This window comes from Bombina bombina, chromosome 3 (assembly GCF_027579735.1).
Source record: "Bombina bombina isolate aBomBom1 chromosome 3, aBomBom1.pri, whole genome shotgun sequence".
Classification (NCBI taxonomy): domain Eukaryota; kingdom Metazoa; phylum Chordata; class Amphibia; order Anura; family Bombinatoridae; genus Bombina; species Bombina bombina.
This window is the reverse complement of record NC_069501.1, coordinates 74,609,466-74,628,008: the sequence shown is the minus strand read 5'-3', so window position 1 is coordinate 74,628,008 and position 18,543 is coordinate 74,609,466. Positions and strand designations below refer to the sequence as shown.

At 41.8% G+C, this 18,543-nt stretch overlaps 1 protein-coding gene across 5 annotated transcripts in view; it reads right to left on the bottom strand.

Moving 5' to 3' along the window:
- The window catches only part of LOC128652886 (nectin-1), a 478,741-nt gene that overhangs the window by 233,702 nt on the left and 226,496 nt on the right, over positions 1 to 18,543 (bottom strand). For all 5 annotated transcript variants that reach the window (XM_053705870.1, XM_053705871.1, XM_053705872.1 and 2 more), the window contains exon 3: positions 13,837 to 14,136. In XM_053705870.1, coding sequence (XP_053561845.1) covers positions 13,837 to 14,136 — 300 coding nt within the window. The remainder of the gene's footprint in view (positions 1 to 13,836; positions 14,137 to 18,543) is intronic.

The window sequence follows — 18,543 nt, the reverse complement described above, 5'->3', positions numbered from 1 at the left end:
TTAGAAAGGCCAACACTAAGTCCGTGTGAGACTTGGCTAGTTGGAAGGAAGACGCTTGAATTAGAATGTCGTCTAGATAAGGCGCCACTGCTATGCCCCGTGGCCTTAGAACGGCCAGAAGGGACCCTAGCACCTTCGTGAAGATTCACGGCGCTGTGGCCAACCCGAAAGGAAGAGCCACAAACTCATAATGCTTGTCCAGAAAGGCGAACCTGAGGAACTGGTGATGATCTTTGTGGATAGGAATGTGTAGATACGCATCCTTTAAGTCCACGGTGGTCATCCTGGATCAATGGTAAGATAGTCCGAATGGTCTCCATCTTGAAAGATGGAACTCTTAGGAATTGGTTTAGGATCTTGACATCCAGAATTGGTCTGAAGGTTCCCTCCTTTTTGGGAACTATAAACAAATTGGAGTAGAACCCCTGCCCCTGTTCTGCTTTTGGAACTGGGCAGATCACTCCCATGGTAAAAAGGTCTTCTACACAGCGTAAGAACGCCTCTCTGTTTGTCGGGTTTACAGACAATTGAGAGGGGAATCCTCTCTTGGAGGGGAATCCTTGAAAACTAGAAGGTATCCCTGGGTTACAATTTCTACTGCCCAGGAATCCTGAACATCTCTTGCCCAGGCCTGAGCAAAGAGAGAGAGTCTGCCCCCTACTAGACCCGGTCTCGGATCGGGGGCTACCCTTCATGCTGTCTTAGTGGCAGCAGCAGGCTTTTTGGCCTGTTTACCCTTGTTCCAAGCCTGATTAGGTCTCCAGGTTGGCTTGGATTGATCAAAGTTCCCCTCTTGCTTTGCAGCAGGGGAAGAGGTAGAGGGACCACTCTTGAAGTTTTGAAAGGAACGAAAATTATTTTGTTTGGTCCTTGTCTTATTTGACTTATCCTGAGGGAGGGTATGACCCTTCCCTCCAGTAATGTCTGAAATGATCTCTTTCAATGCAGGCCCGAATAGGGTCTTACCTTTGAAAGGGATGGACAAAAGCTTAGATTTAGATGACACATCAGCTGACCAGAAATTAAGCCATAACGCTCTACGCGCTAAAATGGCAAAACCTGAATCCTTAGCCGCTAATTTAGCAAGATGAAAAACGGCGTCTGTAATAAAAGAATTAGCCAACTTAAGAGCCTTAATTCTGTCCAAAATATCATCTACTGGGGTCTCCATCTGAAGAGCCTCTTCTAGAGCCTCAAACCAAAAGGCAGCTGCAGTGGTTACAGGAACAATGCACGCTATAGGTTGAAGAAGAAAACCTTGATGAACAAAAATTTTCTTTATGAGACCCTCTAATTTTTAATCCATAGGATCAATGAAAGTACAACTGTCTTCAATAGGTATAGTTGTACGCTTAGCCATTGTAGAAATAGCTCCCTTCACCTTAGGGACCGTCTGCCATGAGTCCTTTATGGTGTCAGAAATGGGAAACATTTTCTTAAAAACAGGAGGGGGAGAGAACGGAATACCTGGTTAATCCCACTCCTTAGTAACAATGTCCAAAACCCTCTTAGGGACTGGAAACACATCAGTGTAAACAGGAACCTCTAAATATTTGTCCATTTTACACAATTTCTCTGGAACTATAATAGGGTCACAATCATCCAGAGTAGCTAAAACCTCCCTGAGCAATAAGCGGAGGTGCTCTAGCTTAAATTTAAATGCCGTCATATCTGAATCTGTCTGAGGAAACATCTTTCCTGAATCAGAAATCTCTCCCTCAGACAGCAAATCCCTTATCCCTACCTCAGAACATTGTGAGGGAATATCGGATACAGCTACTAAAGCGTCAGAAGGCTCAGCATTTGTTCTTAACCCAGAGCTACTGCGCTTCCCTTGCAACCCTGGCAGTTTAGATAAAACCTCTGTGAGGGTAGTATTCATAACTGAAGCCATATCTTGCAAGGTGAAATAATTTGACGCACTAGAAGTACTTGGCATCGCTTGTGCGGGCGTTACTGGTTGTGACACTTGGGGAGAACTAGATGGCAAAACCTGATTTCCTTCTGTCTGAGAATCATCCAATGCCAAACTCTTATAAGTCAAAATATGCTGTTTGCAATTTATAGACATATCAGTACAAGTGGGACACATTCTAAGAGGGGGTTCCAAAATGGCTTCTAAACAAATTGAGCAATGAGTTTCCTCAGTGTCAGACATGTTTAACAGACTAGTAATAAAGCAAGCAAGCTTGGAAAACACTTTATTTAATGAAAAAAACACAATTTGCAAAAACGGTACTGTGCCATTAAGAGAAAAAAAGGCATACACAAACTGCAAAACAGGTTAAAATTGCTTCAAAAATACCGAAATTTTAACAGTGTACCCACTAAGCTTTAGAAGGATTGCACCACAAGTTAATAAGCAATAAACCCCCAAAAGAAAAAAACGGATTGAAATATGTCTAAAACCGGTTAATCACCCCTATAAGCACCTTGCCACAGTGTGGCCCTACCTGCCCTTAGGAAGCGATAATATGGGGTTTAAAGCTTCAATTAGTCCCTCAGAAGACTATCAGGACCTCAGGAGAAGTTGCTTGCTGCTTGTAAATGTATGCCCCGCCCACCTCACTCGATGTTGCTGGGGCCTACACAAAACTAACAAACCCTGCCTGAAAGCCATGTGGGTTATAAACAACCCCAAAGAACCCTCAAGCAAATGTCCCATAAATCAGAAAACGTTACTCCCAGGCACAAAAATGTTTGTCCCAAATTCACATAACAAACTGAGTGCCAACAAAAAATTAACCCTTTATGAAAGCTAGTAAAGCCTCTGATAACACTAGGATTACTGCCTCCCCTTCCCCTAATGGGGACACTGTCAGCCTTTCTGAGTTAACACAGTCTCTGCAGAAAAATGACTGAACATACCTCATTGCTGTATAGCAAGAACCGTTCCTCACACTGAAGTTTTCCTGTACTCCTCAGCTCATGTGGGAACAGCAGTGGACCTTAGTTACAAATGCTAAGATCATCATCCTCCAGGCAGAAATCTTCATCTATGTCCTGCCTGAGAGTAAATAGTACAACACCGGTACCATTTAAAAATAACAAACACTTGATTGAAGATAAAATAAAACTAACAGTTTAACACCTCTTCTCTTTACCCTTCCTGCTTAGAGCCAGCAAAGAGAATGACTGGGGGGTGGAGTTAAGGGGGGAGCTATATAGACAGCTCTGCTGTGGTGCTCTCTTTGCTACTTCCTGTCAGGAAGGACAATATCCCACAAGTTAGGATGAATCCGTGGACTCGGTACAGCATGCAAAAGAAATGGGGTCATTTTTGTAGATGAATTTACAAGATTACTGAAGGCGTATTCAGCCATTGGGAGGTATTTAACATCTCGATGTCTTGTTCTAAGGAACGTCTTACATCTGCAAGGAATTGGGATGAAATTCCTATGAAACGTTCTGTAGGTATCATGGTTGTAGTGGCAGTTACTTCTGTTTTTTCAAGGGAACGTGAAAGGGCGTCAGCTTTTCCATTTTTTGTAGCAGGTCTGTAAATTATATTGAAGTTAAATCTGGCAAAGTACAAACTCCAACTGACTTGTCTTGTAGATAACGTTTTGTTATTTTGTATATTGAAGATTTTTGTGATCTGTGTGTACCATAATTGCTAACTTGGTCCCTCTAGCAAATGTCTCCAATGTTGTAAGGAGCATCTTATTGCAAGAAGTTCTTTCTCCCCAATGGGGTAATTAATTTCAGCAGGATTCATTACTTTTGAGAATATATAGGGTATATAGGCTCTGTGATTGAGACTCTCTGTGATAGAACTGCTCCGACAGCAAAATCAGATAAATCCACCTCTAATATATATTGAAGATTTGGATCAGGAAATCTGAGTATGGGAGCAGTGGTGAAACAAGTTTTCAATTTATTTAATGCTGTAGTTGCTTCTGGAGTCCCATAACATGGTGTTAAAGAACTTGTAAGTATAGTGAGTGGCTTTGCTACTTTTGAAAATCCTTTGATAAACTTCCTGTAGTAATTGGAGAATCCCAGAAATCACTGGAGTTCTTTTTTTGTTTTTGGAAGTGGCCAATCTTTAACTGCATCAACTTTTTTATTATGCATTTGAAATTCGTTAGGAGTAACAGTATAACCTAAGAATTAAATTAAATTTACATAACCCAAAAGGCATCACTAGATATTCATATAAGTCATATCTTGCCCTGAATGCTGTAAACCACTCGTCCCCTTTTCTAATCCGAATGAGATCATACGCACCTCTGAGGTCCTGTTTGGAAAAGATGGTGGCCTCTGACAATCGTTTGAACATTTCAGGTATTAGAGGTAGTGGGTACCTGTTTTTGATTGTAAGTTTATTTAGCTCTCGGTAATCGATTATCGGTTGGAGGGTAGAATCCTTGTTGCGAACAAAGAATATTCCTGCTCCTGCAGGATAAGAGGATGCCCTGATGAACCCCTTGCATAGATTTTTTTCTAAGCATTCTTTAAGATGATCTGGTTGTGTATTATTTAGTTTATCACTTTTTATTTTCACATATTTATTTCACAAAGTGATTATTGTACTTTTGTTGAACAATTTTGCTTTATATGTTGTTTTTTCTCTTATATTTTGCAAGATGTCTCAATCTGATCCTGTCTCAGAAATCACTGTTAGAACCCTGCTGCTGATAACAGTTCTACCAAAGCTAAGTGCATTTGTTGTAAACTTGTGGAGATTATATCTCCAGCAGTGGTTTGTAATAGTTGTCATGATAAACTTTTACATGCAGATAATATGTCCATCAGTAATAGTACATTGCCTGTTGCTGGTCCTTCAACATCTAATGTACAAGATATACCTGTGAATTTAAAATAATTTATTGCTGAATCTATTCAGAAGGCTTTGTCTGCCATCCCGCCTTCTAATAAACGTAAAAGGTCTTTTAAAACTTTTCATAAAGTTGATGACATTTCAAATGACCGACAACATACTAAATTATACTCCTCTGATGAGGATCTATCTGATTTATTTAAAATGGAGTATATTCATTCTTTGTTAAAAGAAGTGTTGATTACATTGGATATTGAGGAAACTAGTCCTCTTGATATTAAAACTAGTAAACGTTTAAATTCTGTTTATAAACCTCCTGTGGTTACTCCAGAGGTTTTTCCAGTTCCTGATGCTATTTCTGATATGATTTCTAAGGAATGGAATAGGCCTGGTACTTCTTTTATTCCTTCTTCAAGGTTTAGAAACATTGTATCCTTTGCCAGCAGTTACATTGGAGTTTTGGGAAAGATCCCCAAAGTTGATGGGGCTAGCTCTACTCTTGCTAAACATACTAATATTCCTATGGAAGATAGTACTTCCTTTAAAGGTCCTTAAGATAGGAAACTTGAATCTTATCTAAGGAAAGCCAATATATATTGGGGGCATCTTCTCAGAACTGCAATTTCTTTGGCTGATGTTGCAGCTGCATCAACTTTTTGGTTGGAAACTTTAGCGCAACAAGAATTGGATTCTGATCTGTCTAGCATGGTCTGCTTGCTTCAACATGCTAATCATTTTATTTGTGATGCCATTTTTTAAATCATCAAAATTGATGTTAAATCTATGTCTTTAGCTATTTTAGCTAGAAGAGCTTTGTGGCTTAAATCTTGGAATGCTGACATGACTTCTAAGTCCAGATTGCTATCTCTTTCTTTCCAAGGCAATAAGTTATTTGGTTCTCAGTTGGATTCGATTATTTCAACTGTCATTGGGGGAAGGGAGTTTTTTTGCCTCAGGATAAAAGACCTAAGGGTAAATCTAAAGCTTTTAACCGTTTTCGTTCCTTTCGACAAAATAAGGAACAGAAATCTAATCCTTCCCCCAAGGAATCGGTTTCCAATTGGAAACCTTCCTCAAATTGGAATAAATCCAAGCAATTTAAGAAACCAAAGCCAGCCCCCAAGTCCGTATAAAGATGCGGTCCTCATTCCAGTTCAGCTGTAGGGGGCAGATTAAGATTTTTTAAGGATGTTTGGATAAATTCTGTCCAAAATCAATGGATTCTGAGTATTGTCTCTCAGGGGTACCAAATAGGATTCAGAGTAAGACCACCTGTGAGAAGATATTTTCTCTCACGCATCCCAGCAAATCCAGTAAAGGCTCAGGCTTTCCTGAAGTGTGTTTCAGACCTGGAGTTTTCAGGGGTAATCATGCCAGGTCCATTTCAGGAACAGGGTCTGGGGTTTTATTCAAATCTATTCATTGTCCCAAAGAAAGAAAATTCATTCGGACCAGTTCTGGATGTGAAAATTTTGAATCGTTATGTAAGAGTACCAACTTTCAAAATGGTGACTATAAGGACTATTCTGCCTTTTGTTCAGCAAGGGCATTATATGTCCACAATAGACTTGCAGGATGCATATCTTCATATTCCGATTCATCCAGATCATTATCAGTTTCTGAGATTCTCTTTTCTAGACAAGCATTACCAATTTGTCGCTCTTCCTTTTGGCCTAGCGACAGCTCCAAGAATCTTTTCAAAGGTTCTCGGTGCCCTACTCTCTGTAATCAGAGAGCGGGGTATTGCGGTGTTTCCTTATTTGGACGATATCTTGGTACTAGCTCAGTCTTTACGTTCTGCAGAATCTCACACAAATCAACTAGTGTTGTTTCTTCAAAAACATGGTTGGAGGATCAATTTACCAAAAAGTTCTTTGATTCCTCAGACAAGGGTCACCTTTTTAGGTTTCTAGATAGATTCAATGTCCATGACTCTGTCTCTAACAGACAAGAGACGTTTAAAATTGGTTGCAGCCTGTCGGAACCTTCAGTCTCAGTCATTCCCTTTAGTAGCTTTGTGCATGGAAGTTTTAGGTCTCATGACTGCAGCATCGGACGTGTGGCAAACCTAGCCACTTCTGGACTATAACATAAGAAAGGTTGTCTATAGGCTGTATATTGTGCTATGTAGATGTGACAGACCCTTCTGTCAGCACTGAAAGAGTTAACTGTGTTCAGCTATTGTGCACTGTCATTAATGTTATTGATACACAGTCCATTGTTTAATCAACCTCAGAGAGCAGACCCTAGATGATAAGGAAAGACAAGTGTGTGTCTGTGTTTAAATTGTTATCAGCTTGAGCAAGGTATTCTATTGTATCATGTAAAAGGGCGTGTTCCCTCCATTCAATGTACAACATTCTTTCAACCCCCCTTCTGGGGGGGTCAGACCTGCATAAATACTGGGCATATGAGCCTTAATAAAAGTCATTCTGTTTAAACCTGAAAACTGGCTGGGTTGTGAATTGCTGATTCCCTATGCAGGACATTGTTCCCTGGTGTTAACCCTTGGTATCCGGTTGGTACCGTTACAATTGGTGGCAAGCGACGGAATGAACCTTATCGCCCAGAAGAGCAACTACACAAGCCAGTAACCTCAGGAAGAGGGGGATTACTACAATACTGACTAAGATGGAAGGAGTACCAGGGACCGAAGTGAATGGAGATGGATTATTCTAAGCTAAAGAGACAAACGTAAAAGGAACTGCTAGAAGCCAGGGGAAAGATAGGCAGCAGCAAACCCAAGGCTATATTAATTGCTGAGCTGATGGAGGGAGACAGAGCTCGCAGCGCTACGCCTCCAGCAGCCATGGAGGAGACCCTATACCAGAGGGAAATGAGGACCAGGCTGGAATTTTTACCCCAACCTGTACCACGGGATATGCTATCCGTGGTAATGGCAGATGTGCAGGAGTACGTGATGGCACACAGTCCGCGGAATGCATCCTCCCGAGCAGAATCCATTTTGGACGCACTCAGCAACCCAGTAAGACCCAAAATCCCATACCATGCATTTAAAATGTTTTGTGAGGAGAAGGATGAGATTGATGGGTATTTACAGGATTTTGAGAGACTGTGCGAGTTACATGATTTGGAGCAGTCCGTATGGGTGCCGGTGCTAGCAGGCAAGCTAGCCGGTAGGGCAGCGGAAGCGTATCGCGCTGTACCCAGGGAGGACAGCAAGGATTACGCTAAAGTGAAGAGAGCGATCTTGGAAAGATATGCCATTACCTCAGAGGCATACCGGCGCAAGTTTAGAGGCCTGCGCAAGCCAGAAAGAGATTCCCATGCAGAGTGGGCCCACAAGCTGGATCAAGCATCTCAGGGGTGGATACAGGCCAGCCAAGCTACCACCATGGAAGAATTGCGACAACTGATGCTGTTGGAGCAATTCTTTAACGGCTTGTCCCCAGAAGCCCAAGAATGGGTGAGAGATCGAAAACCCCTCACCTTAACCGAAGCAGCCAGATTAGCAGACCAGCATTTTGATGCCAGGAGGCACCATGGACTACAGCCTAACAACGGACGGGCTAATATACAATGCCACACCTGCAAGCAGTGGGGACATATGGCACGTGAGTGCACCCAAAATCGGAGCAGACAAGCTTGGAACCAGGTCAGACAGAACCTGGCCCCAAGGGCGGCTGCTCACCATTACCAAACGGAGCCAGCCGCTCATGAGGTGTTGAGCACCCAAGCCGAGGAACCCCTGGGAATTCTGCATGAGGTGATGTCGGTCCAGGGACTTCGGGATTCGGGAGCTACTTTAACCCTGATAGCTCCCCATTTGGTGCCGGATACAGCACCCACTGGCGGATCCGTGGCAGTACGAGGGGCAGGGGGAGCAGTATACCGATTGCCCACTGCTAGAGTGGAGTACAGACCCCCAGTCACCCCAGCAGCTGCCAGTTACCAACCCCCGGCGCACCGCTATACCACACGGCCTCCGGCCACGAACTACCCTCAGAGAGCCCGGTTCAATTCGCGGGGCTACTCACAACCTATTCGGTGCTTTGGATGTAAGCAACTAGGGCACAAAAGACCAGAGTGTCCCCTAAATGCAGCGAATCAAGCACAGTCCTGGAGAAGACCCGCTGGCGGAATCCCACATAATCCTCAGCCTGTGGCCCGCTACGTAGAGGCGCCAGAATGCTGGGGCAGCCTACATGAAGCAGACCCCGTGCAAGCTGCCCACCGGAATAACCGGCAACGGGTTAAAGTGAATGGGAAGGAGGTCAGTTGTCTACGGGATACTGGTGCTACCATGACCTTGCTTCAAGAGAACTTGGTGCCTGAGAAACAGCACACTGGAGACACTGTGGCTGTGAGGGTAGCAGGGGGCACTGTGTTCCGCCTACCTGTTGCCAGGGTACATTTGGATTGGGGAGTGGGCGCTAGACTTGTGAATGTGGGGGTCAAGAAGGACTTACCTGCTGATGTTCTCCTTGGAAATGACTTGGCCCCCCTTGTTTCTGCCTATGCTCCCATGGATCCCGCTGATGTTAACCCTGTGACTACCCAAGCCCAGTCCCTCCGGGAAGAGACGCTTCCATGTTTGGGGTGGGGGCAGTACTGAGCCAAGTTGGAGCAGATGGCGGAGAACACCCCGTAGCCTACTTGAGCCGAAAGTTGTTGCCCCGGACATCCCCAAGCCGATCCGTTGGGATCAGACTGTGTATGCCGGCTTGGTTCTGGGGGAGCATTGTGGCAAACCTAGCCACTTCTGGACTATAACATAAGAAAGGTTGTCTATAGGCTGTATATTGTGCTATGTAGATGTGACAGACCCTTCTGTCAGCACTGAAAGAGTTAACTGTGTTCAGCTATTGTGCACTGTCATTAATGTTATTGATACACAGTCCATTGTTTAATCAACCTCAGAGAGCAGACCCTAGATGATAAGGAAAGACAAGTGTGTGTCTGTGTTTAAATTGTTATCAGCTTGAGCAAGGTATTCTATTGTATCATGTAAAAGGGCGTGTTCCCTCCATTCAATGTACAACATTCTTTCAACCCCCCTTCTGGGGGGGTCAGACCTGCATAAATACTGGGCATATGAGCCTTAATAAAAGTCATTCTGTTTAAACCTGAAAACTGGCTGGGTTGTGAATTGCTGATTCCCTATGCAGGACATTGTTCCCTGGTGTTAACCCTTGGTATCCGGTTGGTACCGTTACAGGACGCGATCCCCTTTGCTCGTTTTCACATGAGACCTCTACAGCTTTGTATGCTGAACCAATGGTGCAGGGATTATACAAAGATATCACAATTAATATCCTTAAATCCCAATGTACGACACTCTCTGACGTGGTGGATAGATCACCATCATTTAGTTCAAGGGGCTTCTTTTGTTCGGCCAACCTGGACTGTGATCACAACAGATGCGAGTCTTTCAGATTGGGGAGCTATTTGGGGATCTCTGACAGCACAAGGGGTTTGGAAATCTAAAGAGGCTAGATTACCAATCAATATTTTGGAACTCTGTGCGATTTTCAGGGCTCTTCAGATTTGGCCTCTGTTGAAGAAAGAACCGTTCATTTGTTTTCAGACAGACAATATCAGAACTGTGGCATATGTCAATCATCAGGGTGGGACTCACAGTCCCCAAGCTATGAAAGAAGTATCTCTGATACTTGCTTGGGCGGTGTCAGGGTGCCAGGAATCAGACAGACGAGAAGTGCAAAAATAATCACACCTTTATTAATAGCAAAAAATAATAAAAATTCCACAATACAAATAACAAGCCAGGAATCAAAACCAGAGCACACGAGCCGAATCGGGAACAAGGAGAACAGCAGAGTCAGGAACAAGCCAGGGATCAGGAACCAGGAGGGACGTCAGAGAGCCAGGTAATGCACAGGAGCTCTCTCAAACAGGTCTGAGACAAGGCAAGGGCAAAGCATACTTAACAGAGGCCCTTTAAAAAATAAGTGAAGACATCACAATTCTGAGACTGCATCCTGTCTCACACGGATGATGTATACCAGTCTGGCCATAAAAGGAAATGCAGGAAATGAGCAGCATCACACAGTATGCACCAGAGTCAGCAAGAGGGGTGAGTAAAATGGCTGCCAGCAGCACATGGCAAACAAAACAGGGAAAAAACCCTGACAGGCGGAATCCAGCTCCTGTCTAATTTCTGCGGTTCATATCCCAGGTATAGACAATTGGGAGGCGGATTATCTCAGCCGTCAGACTTTTCTCTTGCATATGTAAGAGAGAGGTAATGCACTGAGGGCCGCAGACACCGCCGTTTGAAACTGTGCGGCAAAGTCTGCAGGATGAAGGCCCCCTCCGGATGGAGGATTAGATGTGCTATGGGGAACTGCATGTAGAGTGGATAATGTAGCAAGGGTAGTGATCTCACGGGACACCAAGTCCTGAGAGGTAGATGGCTCAGAGGGACTAAGAGCCTTAGCAGGCTTGTCAATCGTCTTAGACTTTTTAACGGTGTTATGGCATGTGGAACATAATTGAGTGGTTGGGAAAACCACGGCCTCCTCACAATATAAACAGGTATGATTTAGTACAGGAGTACCTTCTAACATGTCAAAGTCCTCCATAGCTCAGGTTATACCCACAGGAGAACACAAATAAATACGCTTTTTATTATAGAAAACTGCAGCTTTATACTCCCAATGGCTGGGGCACTCAACACCTCCTAGACCCAGACAGTTAACAGAGGAAACAATCTACTCAGGTTCAAGTCTCATCCGGAATGGAAGAAATGAACATAGACTCCCTGTTATTACAAGTACAGCAAGCAATAGGAGTTGTGCAAGACTTTTAAGTTTCACTTTCGTTTTTTAAAGTAAAACTTGTTTGTTCCAGCCAAAAACACAGTGTCTATCAGCCCAGGGACAAAAATCACACAAAGCAGCATGTAAATAATTAATACACTGAATAATTAACCCCCAGAGGATATTAACTCTTGATCCTATCAAGGTATAAAGGACCACACTGTGACCCAGTTATAGCGTTTTATGTGTAAAAGTTGACGTTAACTTACCTTTCAGGATCCATGCTAAGGAACAGAACACAGCATCCCAAGTGTGACAGTCTTATAGCAGCACTCCTGACATGGACTTGACTGAGAGAAAGCAGGCAGTGAAACTCGTCAACACTGATTGCTTAGGAGCTGTTAGCAGTAGTCTGGATGGTTTCGCAGAAAAAACTTTCCTTGCATCTACAGACTCTAACTTTAATCAATACTCTCACTGAGAGGTTGACATGACTTTTTAAAACTCCAGTCCTAACTCGAAGGGCAAATACCCTTTTTGAGGACTCTCCGAATCTTCTGACACTTCTCTGCCACCTCCTAACGTGACGAAAAGGCAAAGAATGACTGGGGTAATGAGGAAGTGGGAGGGATATTTAAGCCTTTGGCTGGGGTGTCTTTGCCTTCTTCCTGGTGGCCAGGTGTTGTATTTCCCAAAAGTAAGGAATGAAGCCGTGGCCTCTGTCTTAGGAAGGAAACAAAGGGTAGGTTTTGTGGACTCTCACCAATAAATTTATCAGATAAGCATAAATTATGTTTTCTTTCATACAGGTGGAGAGAATCCATGATCCATTACTCCTGGGAACAAATACCCAAGCTGAGGAGTCCACGAGTAATAACATAAAGGGAGAGGCTTAAAAACATCCTTTTTTCCCTGAAAAATTAAATACACAAACCCAATACAAAATATATGATATATATATATATATATATATATTTTTTTTTTTTTTTTTTAAAGCACTTAAAATAAATAAAACAGGCAAAAAATCAAACAGACAACTGCCTGAAGAACCGTTCTATCAAAGGCTGCTTCAGAAGAAGCAAAAACATCTAAAATGGTAGAATTTTGAAAAAGTATGCAAAGAAGACCAAGTAGCTGCCTTGCAAATCTGGTCAACTGAAGTATCATTCATGAAGGCCCAAGAAGTTGCAACTGACCTAGTAGAATGAGCAGTAATCCTCCAAGTAAGCTTTGGGAATCAAACATTTTAACCAAGAGGCCAAAGAAACAGCAGACACTTTCTAACCTTTCCTAGGCCGAATTGTGAAATTCAAACTAAGCATGCAAGAGTAATGATGTAAAGGATTCTGTGTGTTCGCAATTTATATATATAAATAAAAACTAAAAAGTGCCCATAACATAGCTTTAGAGTGTCTAAATGTTAATAAATTATATTTACCAATAGATACTCGTCCACCAGCAAATAAGCATTCGACAGCCAAACCAGTACTGAAACATATCAGCAGAAGTTATGTAATAGGAGTATTTTGTAGATACATAAATGGAGGCCAAGCACTAGTCCCTGTGACCAGTTATAAGTTATAGAGGGTTTATGATAAATTTTGTATGAAGTGAAAAAAGAATCATAAACCATACCACATATAACATCCCTCTGACAAACACTGTATGTTGAGGGGAAATCAGATGAAAATCCCTCTCTCTGAAGAACCAGATACACATCTTCATTCTTCAAAGACTTCCAGCGGAGGCAAATTAAAGGCTGAGGTATGTGTGAGGGGGTTGTATGAGCTCTTGGGGTTTTGAATCTGTGATTTTTCCTTGTGGTAGAGAAGTGTAATTCCCAGGAGTAATGGATCGTGGACTCTCACCACCTGTCTGAAAGAAATATGCCATAATGGGCCTAAATCATTACCTTAGTTATCTATTTAAAAACAAAAATATAAAGTTTTAATAGGGAAATAAATAATAAAAAGCTTCTATTTCTGTTTAAATGAAGTGACAGCAAAAATGCTAAAAATTCTGCGGAATTTTGGGCAAGTTATCCTCTGAAATACAAATGCAAGTCTGTCAAAAGAACTGAGATAAGGGGCAGTCTGCAGAGGTAAAAAGTATATTAATATAACAGTGTTGGTTATACAAAACAGGGAAATGGGTAATAAAGGGATCATCTATCTTTTTTAAACAATAAAAAGTCTGAAGTAGACTGTCCCTTTAAGCAAACCATGGTATTTTTGCATTAAAAAGTGTTAAAATCACCATATATCATAAAAATACGCATTTTAACTAAATAAAAGAAAATAAGCTTTTACTTACATTGGATATTTGTTAGAGAGGCATTTTCCATCTGATCTGGCTCCATATTAGATTGAGACACGGTACAAGATATATTTTTGCCATAAATATCTGGAGATGGCACCACCCATAGCTGGCTCTGTGTTGTTACGGTTTTGTTATAATGCTTGGTTTCGGTTATTCTTGACGTAAACTCCATACCTTCTGCTGTCCACTGAATTACCGCAGCTGGTTTGGCAACAGATGCTTCACATACAGCCACAGAGACAGGATTACTTTGTGATACAACTAGGGGTAGCTTTAGTGTGACTACAGCAAGAACTGTTTAAAGAGAAAAAAAAGGCGACATTTGTACCTTGTATACAGAATTACTATTTGCTTAAATGAATTACAATAGAAGGATAGACCAATGAGCTCAGGCCTGCCTCGTGGCTATTGGACCTGAACAGGAAACACTAACTACAGACTTTAAAGGACCACTCAACACTGTCTGTAAATCAGAGATGCAGGAGCATGCAATAACATTTTTTTCTGGGGCGGATGTTGCAGTTCTGATGGAACAGGCGGTAGAGCTAAAGAGAAAAACAAATGCCAGAGTGTACGACTGGACAGTACGGTGCTATAAACCGTCATGTGGGTTTTAAAGGGATATGAAACCCAATATTTTCTTTTCATAATTCAGATTGAGAATACAATTTTAAACAACTTTCTAATTTGCTGCCATGTAGCGCTTCAGATGCCTACCTAGGTATCTCATCACCAAAGAATATCATGGGAACAAAGCAAATTTGAAAATAGAAGTAAATTGGAAATTTGTTTAAAATGGACAGCTCTGTCTGACTAACAAAAGAAAATTTTTTGGTTTCATATCTTTAAAAAAAAGTGCAATTAGTACACTAAAAAAAACGTAAAATGTTGTGTCCTATTAACAAGCGAGAGGACAGGAGCTAGAGGACTGCCAAAAAAGATAAAGGCCCATATTTATCAAGGTCTGGCGGACCTGATCCGACACTGCGGATCAGGTCTGCCAGAGTTCGCTGAATACGGCGAGCAATACGCTCGCCGTATTCAGCATTGCACCAGCAGCTCACAAGAGCTGCTGGTGCAACGCCGCCCCCTGCAGACTCGCGGCCAATAGGCCGCCAGCAGGGGGTTGTCAATCAACCCCATCGTACTCGATCGGGTTGATTTCCGGCGATGTCTGTCCGCCTGCTCAGAGCAGGCGGACAGGTTATGGAGCAGCGGTCTTTGTGACCGCTGCTTCATAACTGCTGTTTAACCTGCAGGCTCGCCAGAAACACGGGGCATCAAGCTCCATTCGGAGCTTGATACATATGCCCCAAAGACTGTTCCTTGAAAGCTTTCCCTGCTCCTATCAGTTTGGCGATAGGTCTTATCCGACTAGTGCACAGACTGTACGAGTACTAAAGGAAACAGGTGCAAGTATTACAGATACAGCTGTAGTTTTGTCAACAGTGTATAGTTCGATTTAAAGAGACACGAAACCCCACATTTCTTTCATTATTTAGATAGAACATGCAGTTTTATCACATTTTCTTCTTCTACAAGAGGAATATGTGTGCAGCCACCAAATTGCAGCTAGTTCCCAGCAGTGCATTGCTGCTTCTCAGCCTACTTAGGTATGCTTTTCAACAAAGGATATGAAAAGAAAAAAGCATATTAGATAGTAGAAGTTAACTGGAAAGCTGTTTAAATTTGCATGCTCGGTCTGAATCTATCCCTTTAAATAACCATTGTCTAATTTAGTGCTTCAGACAATATAATAAATACTGTAAAAAAAAGATTAATAACACATTTATGAAAACATATTTGTTGAAACTACATAACACATCTGTTAGAACTAATACATAACTGTGCAGAAAATAGACATTTCTAGCTCTGGTCTCCATTCTAATCACCCAGAATTCCCAGAAGTATATTTTGTTTCATGGCATCTCAGATTTGAACCCAGTCCAAACCTTGCAAGAACCCATTTATCTGAAGCTTTTCAAACACAAAAAACACTCTGCATACAGACAGTTTAACACTGGTATTCCCATTAATAATAAAAATAGTTTTCTGATGGCTGTTCAATAGATTTTTGGGCTTTTAAATTCAGAACCTTGGACCTGTTTCATATTAAAATAATATAAAACAGACAAAACCAAAACTACAAGAAGAGAGCTCTTGAAGAGTGCAGTCTACTTGTTGCAGAAACATACGCGCCTAGATTTAGAGTTCTGCGTTAGCCGTCAAAACCAGCGTTAGGGGGTCCTAACGCTGGTTTTTACCGCCCGCTGGTATTTAGAGTCAGTCATTAAAGGGTCTAACGCTCACTTTCCAGCCGCGACTTTTCCATACCGCAGATCCCCCTACGCCAATTGCGTATCCTATCTTTTCAATGGGATCTTTCTAACGCTGGTATTTAGAGTCTTGGCTGAAGTGAGCGTTAGAAAAACGACAAAACTCCAGCCGCAGAAAAAAAACAGGAGTTAAGAGCTTTCTGCTCTTAACTACTGTGCTCTAAAGTACACTAACACCCATAAACTACCTATGTACCCCTAAACCAAGGTCCCCCACATCGCCGCCACTCTATTATTACTATTATATTTATTAACCCCTAATCTGCAGCCCCCACGTCGCTGCTACCTTACCTACAATTATTAACCCCTAATCTGCCGACCGGACCTCACCGCTACTATAATAAAGTTATTAACCCCTAATCCACCACCTCAATAACCCTATAATAAATAGTATTAACCCCTAATCTGTCTTCTCTAACATCGCCGACACCTAACTTCAATTATTAACCCCTAATCTGCCGACCGGACCTCACCGCTACTCTAATAAATGTAGAGTCAATCCGATTGAACTTCAATCTGATTGGCTGATTCCATCAGCCAATCAGATTATTCCTACCTTAATTCCGATTGGCTGATATAATCCTATCAGCCAATCGGAATTCGAGGGACGCCATCTTGGATGACGTCCCTTAAAGGAACCTTCATTCGGACTTAGGACGTCGGAAGAAGAGGATGGATCCGCGCCGGAGGTCTTGAAGATGGAGCCGCTCGTCATCGGATGGAAGAAGATAGAAGATGCCGCTTGGATGAAGATGTCTACCGGTCCGGATCTCCTCTTCTGCCCGGATAGGATGAAGACTTCTGCCCGATGATGGACTTCTTCAGCCGCCGCTTGGATCAAGACTTCAGCCGGAGGATGGACATCTTCAGCCCCCGCTTGGGCTTGGATCAAGACATCGGAGCCTGGACGGATCGGTGATACCCGGCGTGGTGAAGATAAGGTAGGAAGATCTTCAGGGGCTTAGTGTTAGGTTTATTTAAGGGGGGTTTGGGTTAGATTAGGGGTATGTGGGTGGTGGGTTGTAATGTTGGGAGGGTATTGTGTTTATTTTTACAGGCAAAAGAGCTGTTTTCTTTGGGGCATGCCCCGCAAAAGGCCCTTTTAAGGGCTGGTAAGGTAAAAGAGCTTTTCTATTTTAATTTTAGAATAGGGTAGGGCATTTTTTTATTTTGGGGGGCTTTGTTATTTTATTAGGGGGCTTAAAGTAGGTGTAATTAGCTTAAAATTGTTGTAATATTTTTCTAATGTTTGTAAATATTTTTTTATTTTTTGTACTTTAGTTAGTTTATTTAATTGTATTTATTTGTAGGTATTTTATTTAACCCCTTAATGACCGCAGCACTTTTCCATTTTCTGTCCGTTTGGGACCAAGGCTATTTTTACATTTTTGCGGTGTTTGTGTTTAGCTGAAATTCTCTTCTTACTCATTTACTGTACCCACACATATTATATACCGTTTTTCTCGCCATTAAATGGACTTTCTAAAGATACCATTATTTTCATCATATCTTATAATTTACTATAAAAAAAATTATAAAATATGAGGAAAAATTGAAAAAAAATACACTTTTTCTAACTTTGACCCCCAAAATCTGTTACACATCTACAACCACCAAAAAACACCCATGCTAAATAGTTTCTAAATTTTGTCCTGAGTTTAGAAATACCCAATGTTTACATGTTCTTTGCTTTTTTTGCAAGTTATAGGGCCATAAATACAAGTAGCACTTTGCTATTTCCAAACCATTTTTTTTTTCAAAATTAGCGCTAGTTACATTAGAACACTAATATCTTTCAGGAATCTCTGAATATCCATTGACATGTATATATTTTTTTTTAGTAGACATCCCAAAGTATTGATCTAGGCCAATTTTGGTATATTTCATGCCACCATTTCACCGCCAAATGCGATCAAATAAAAAAAATTGTTCACTTTTTCACAAATTTTTTCACAAACTTTAGGATTCTCACTGAAATTATTTACAAACAGCTTATGCAATTATGGCACAAATGGTTGTAAATTCTTCTCTGGGATCCCCTTTGTTCAGAAATAGCAGACTTATATGGCTTTGGTGTTGCTTTTTGGTAATTAGAATGCCACTAAATGCCACTGCGCACCACACGTGTATTATGCCCAGCAGTGAAGGGGTTAATTAGGGAGCATGTAGGGAGCTTTTTGGGGTAATTTTAGCTTTAGTGTAGTGTAGTAGACAACCCCAAGTATTGATCTAGGCCCATTTTGGTATATTTCATGCCACCATTTCACCGCCAAATGCGATCAAATTAAAAAAAAACGTTACATTTTTCACAATTTTAGGTTTCTCACTGAAATCATTTACAAACAGCTTGTGCAATTATGGCACA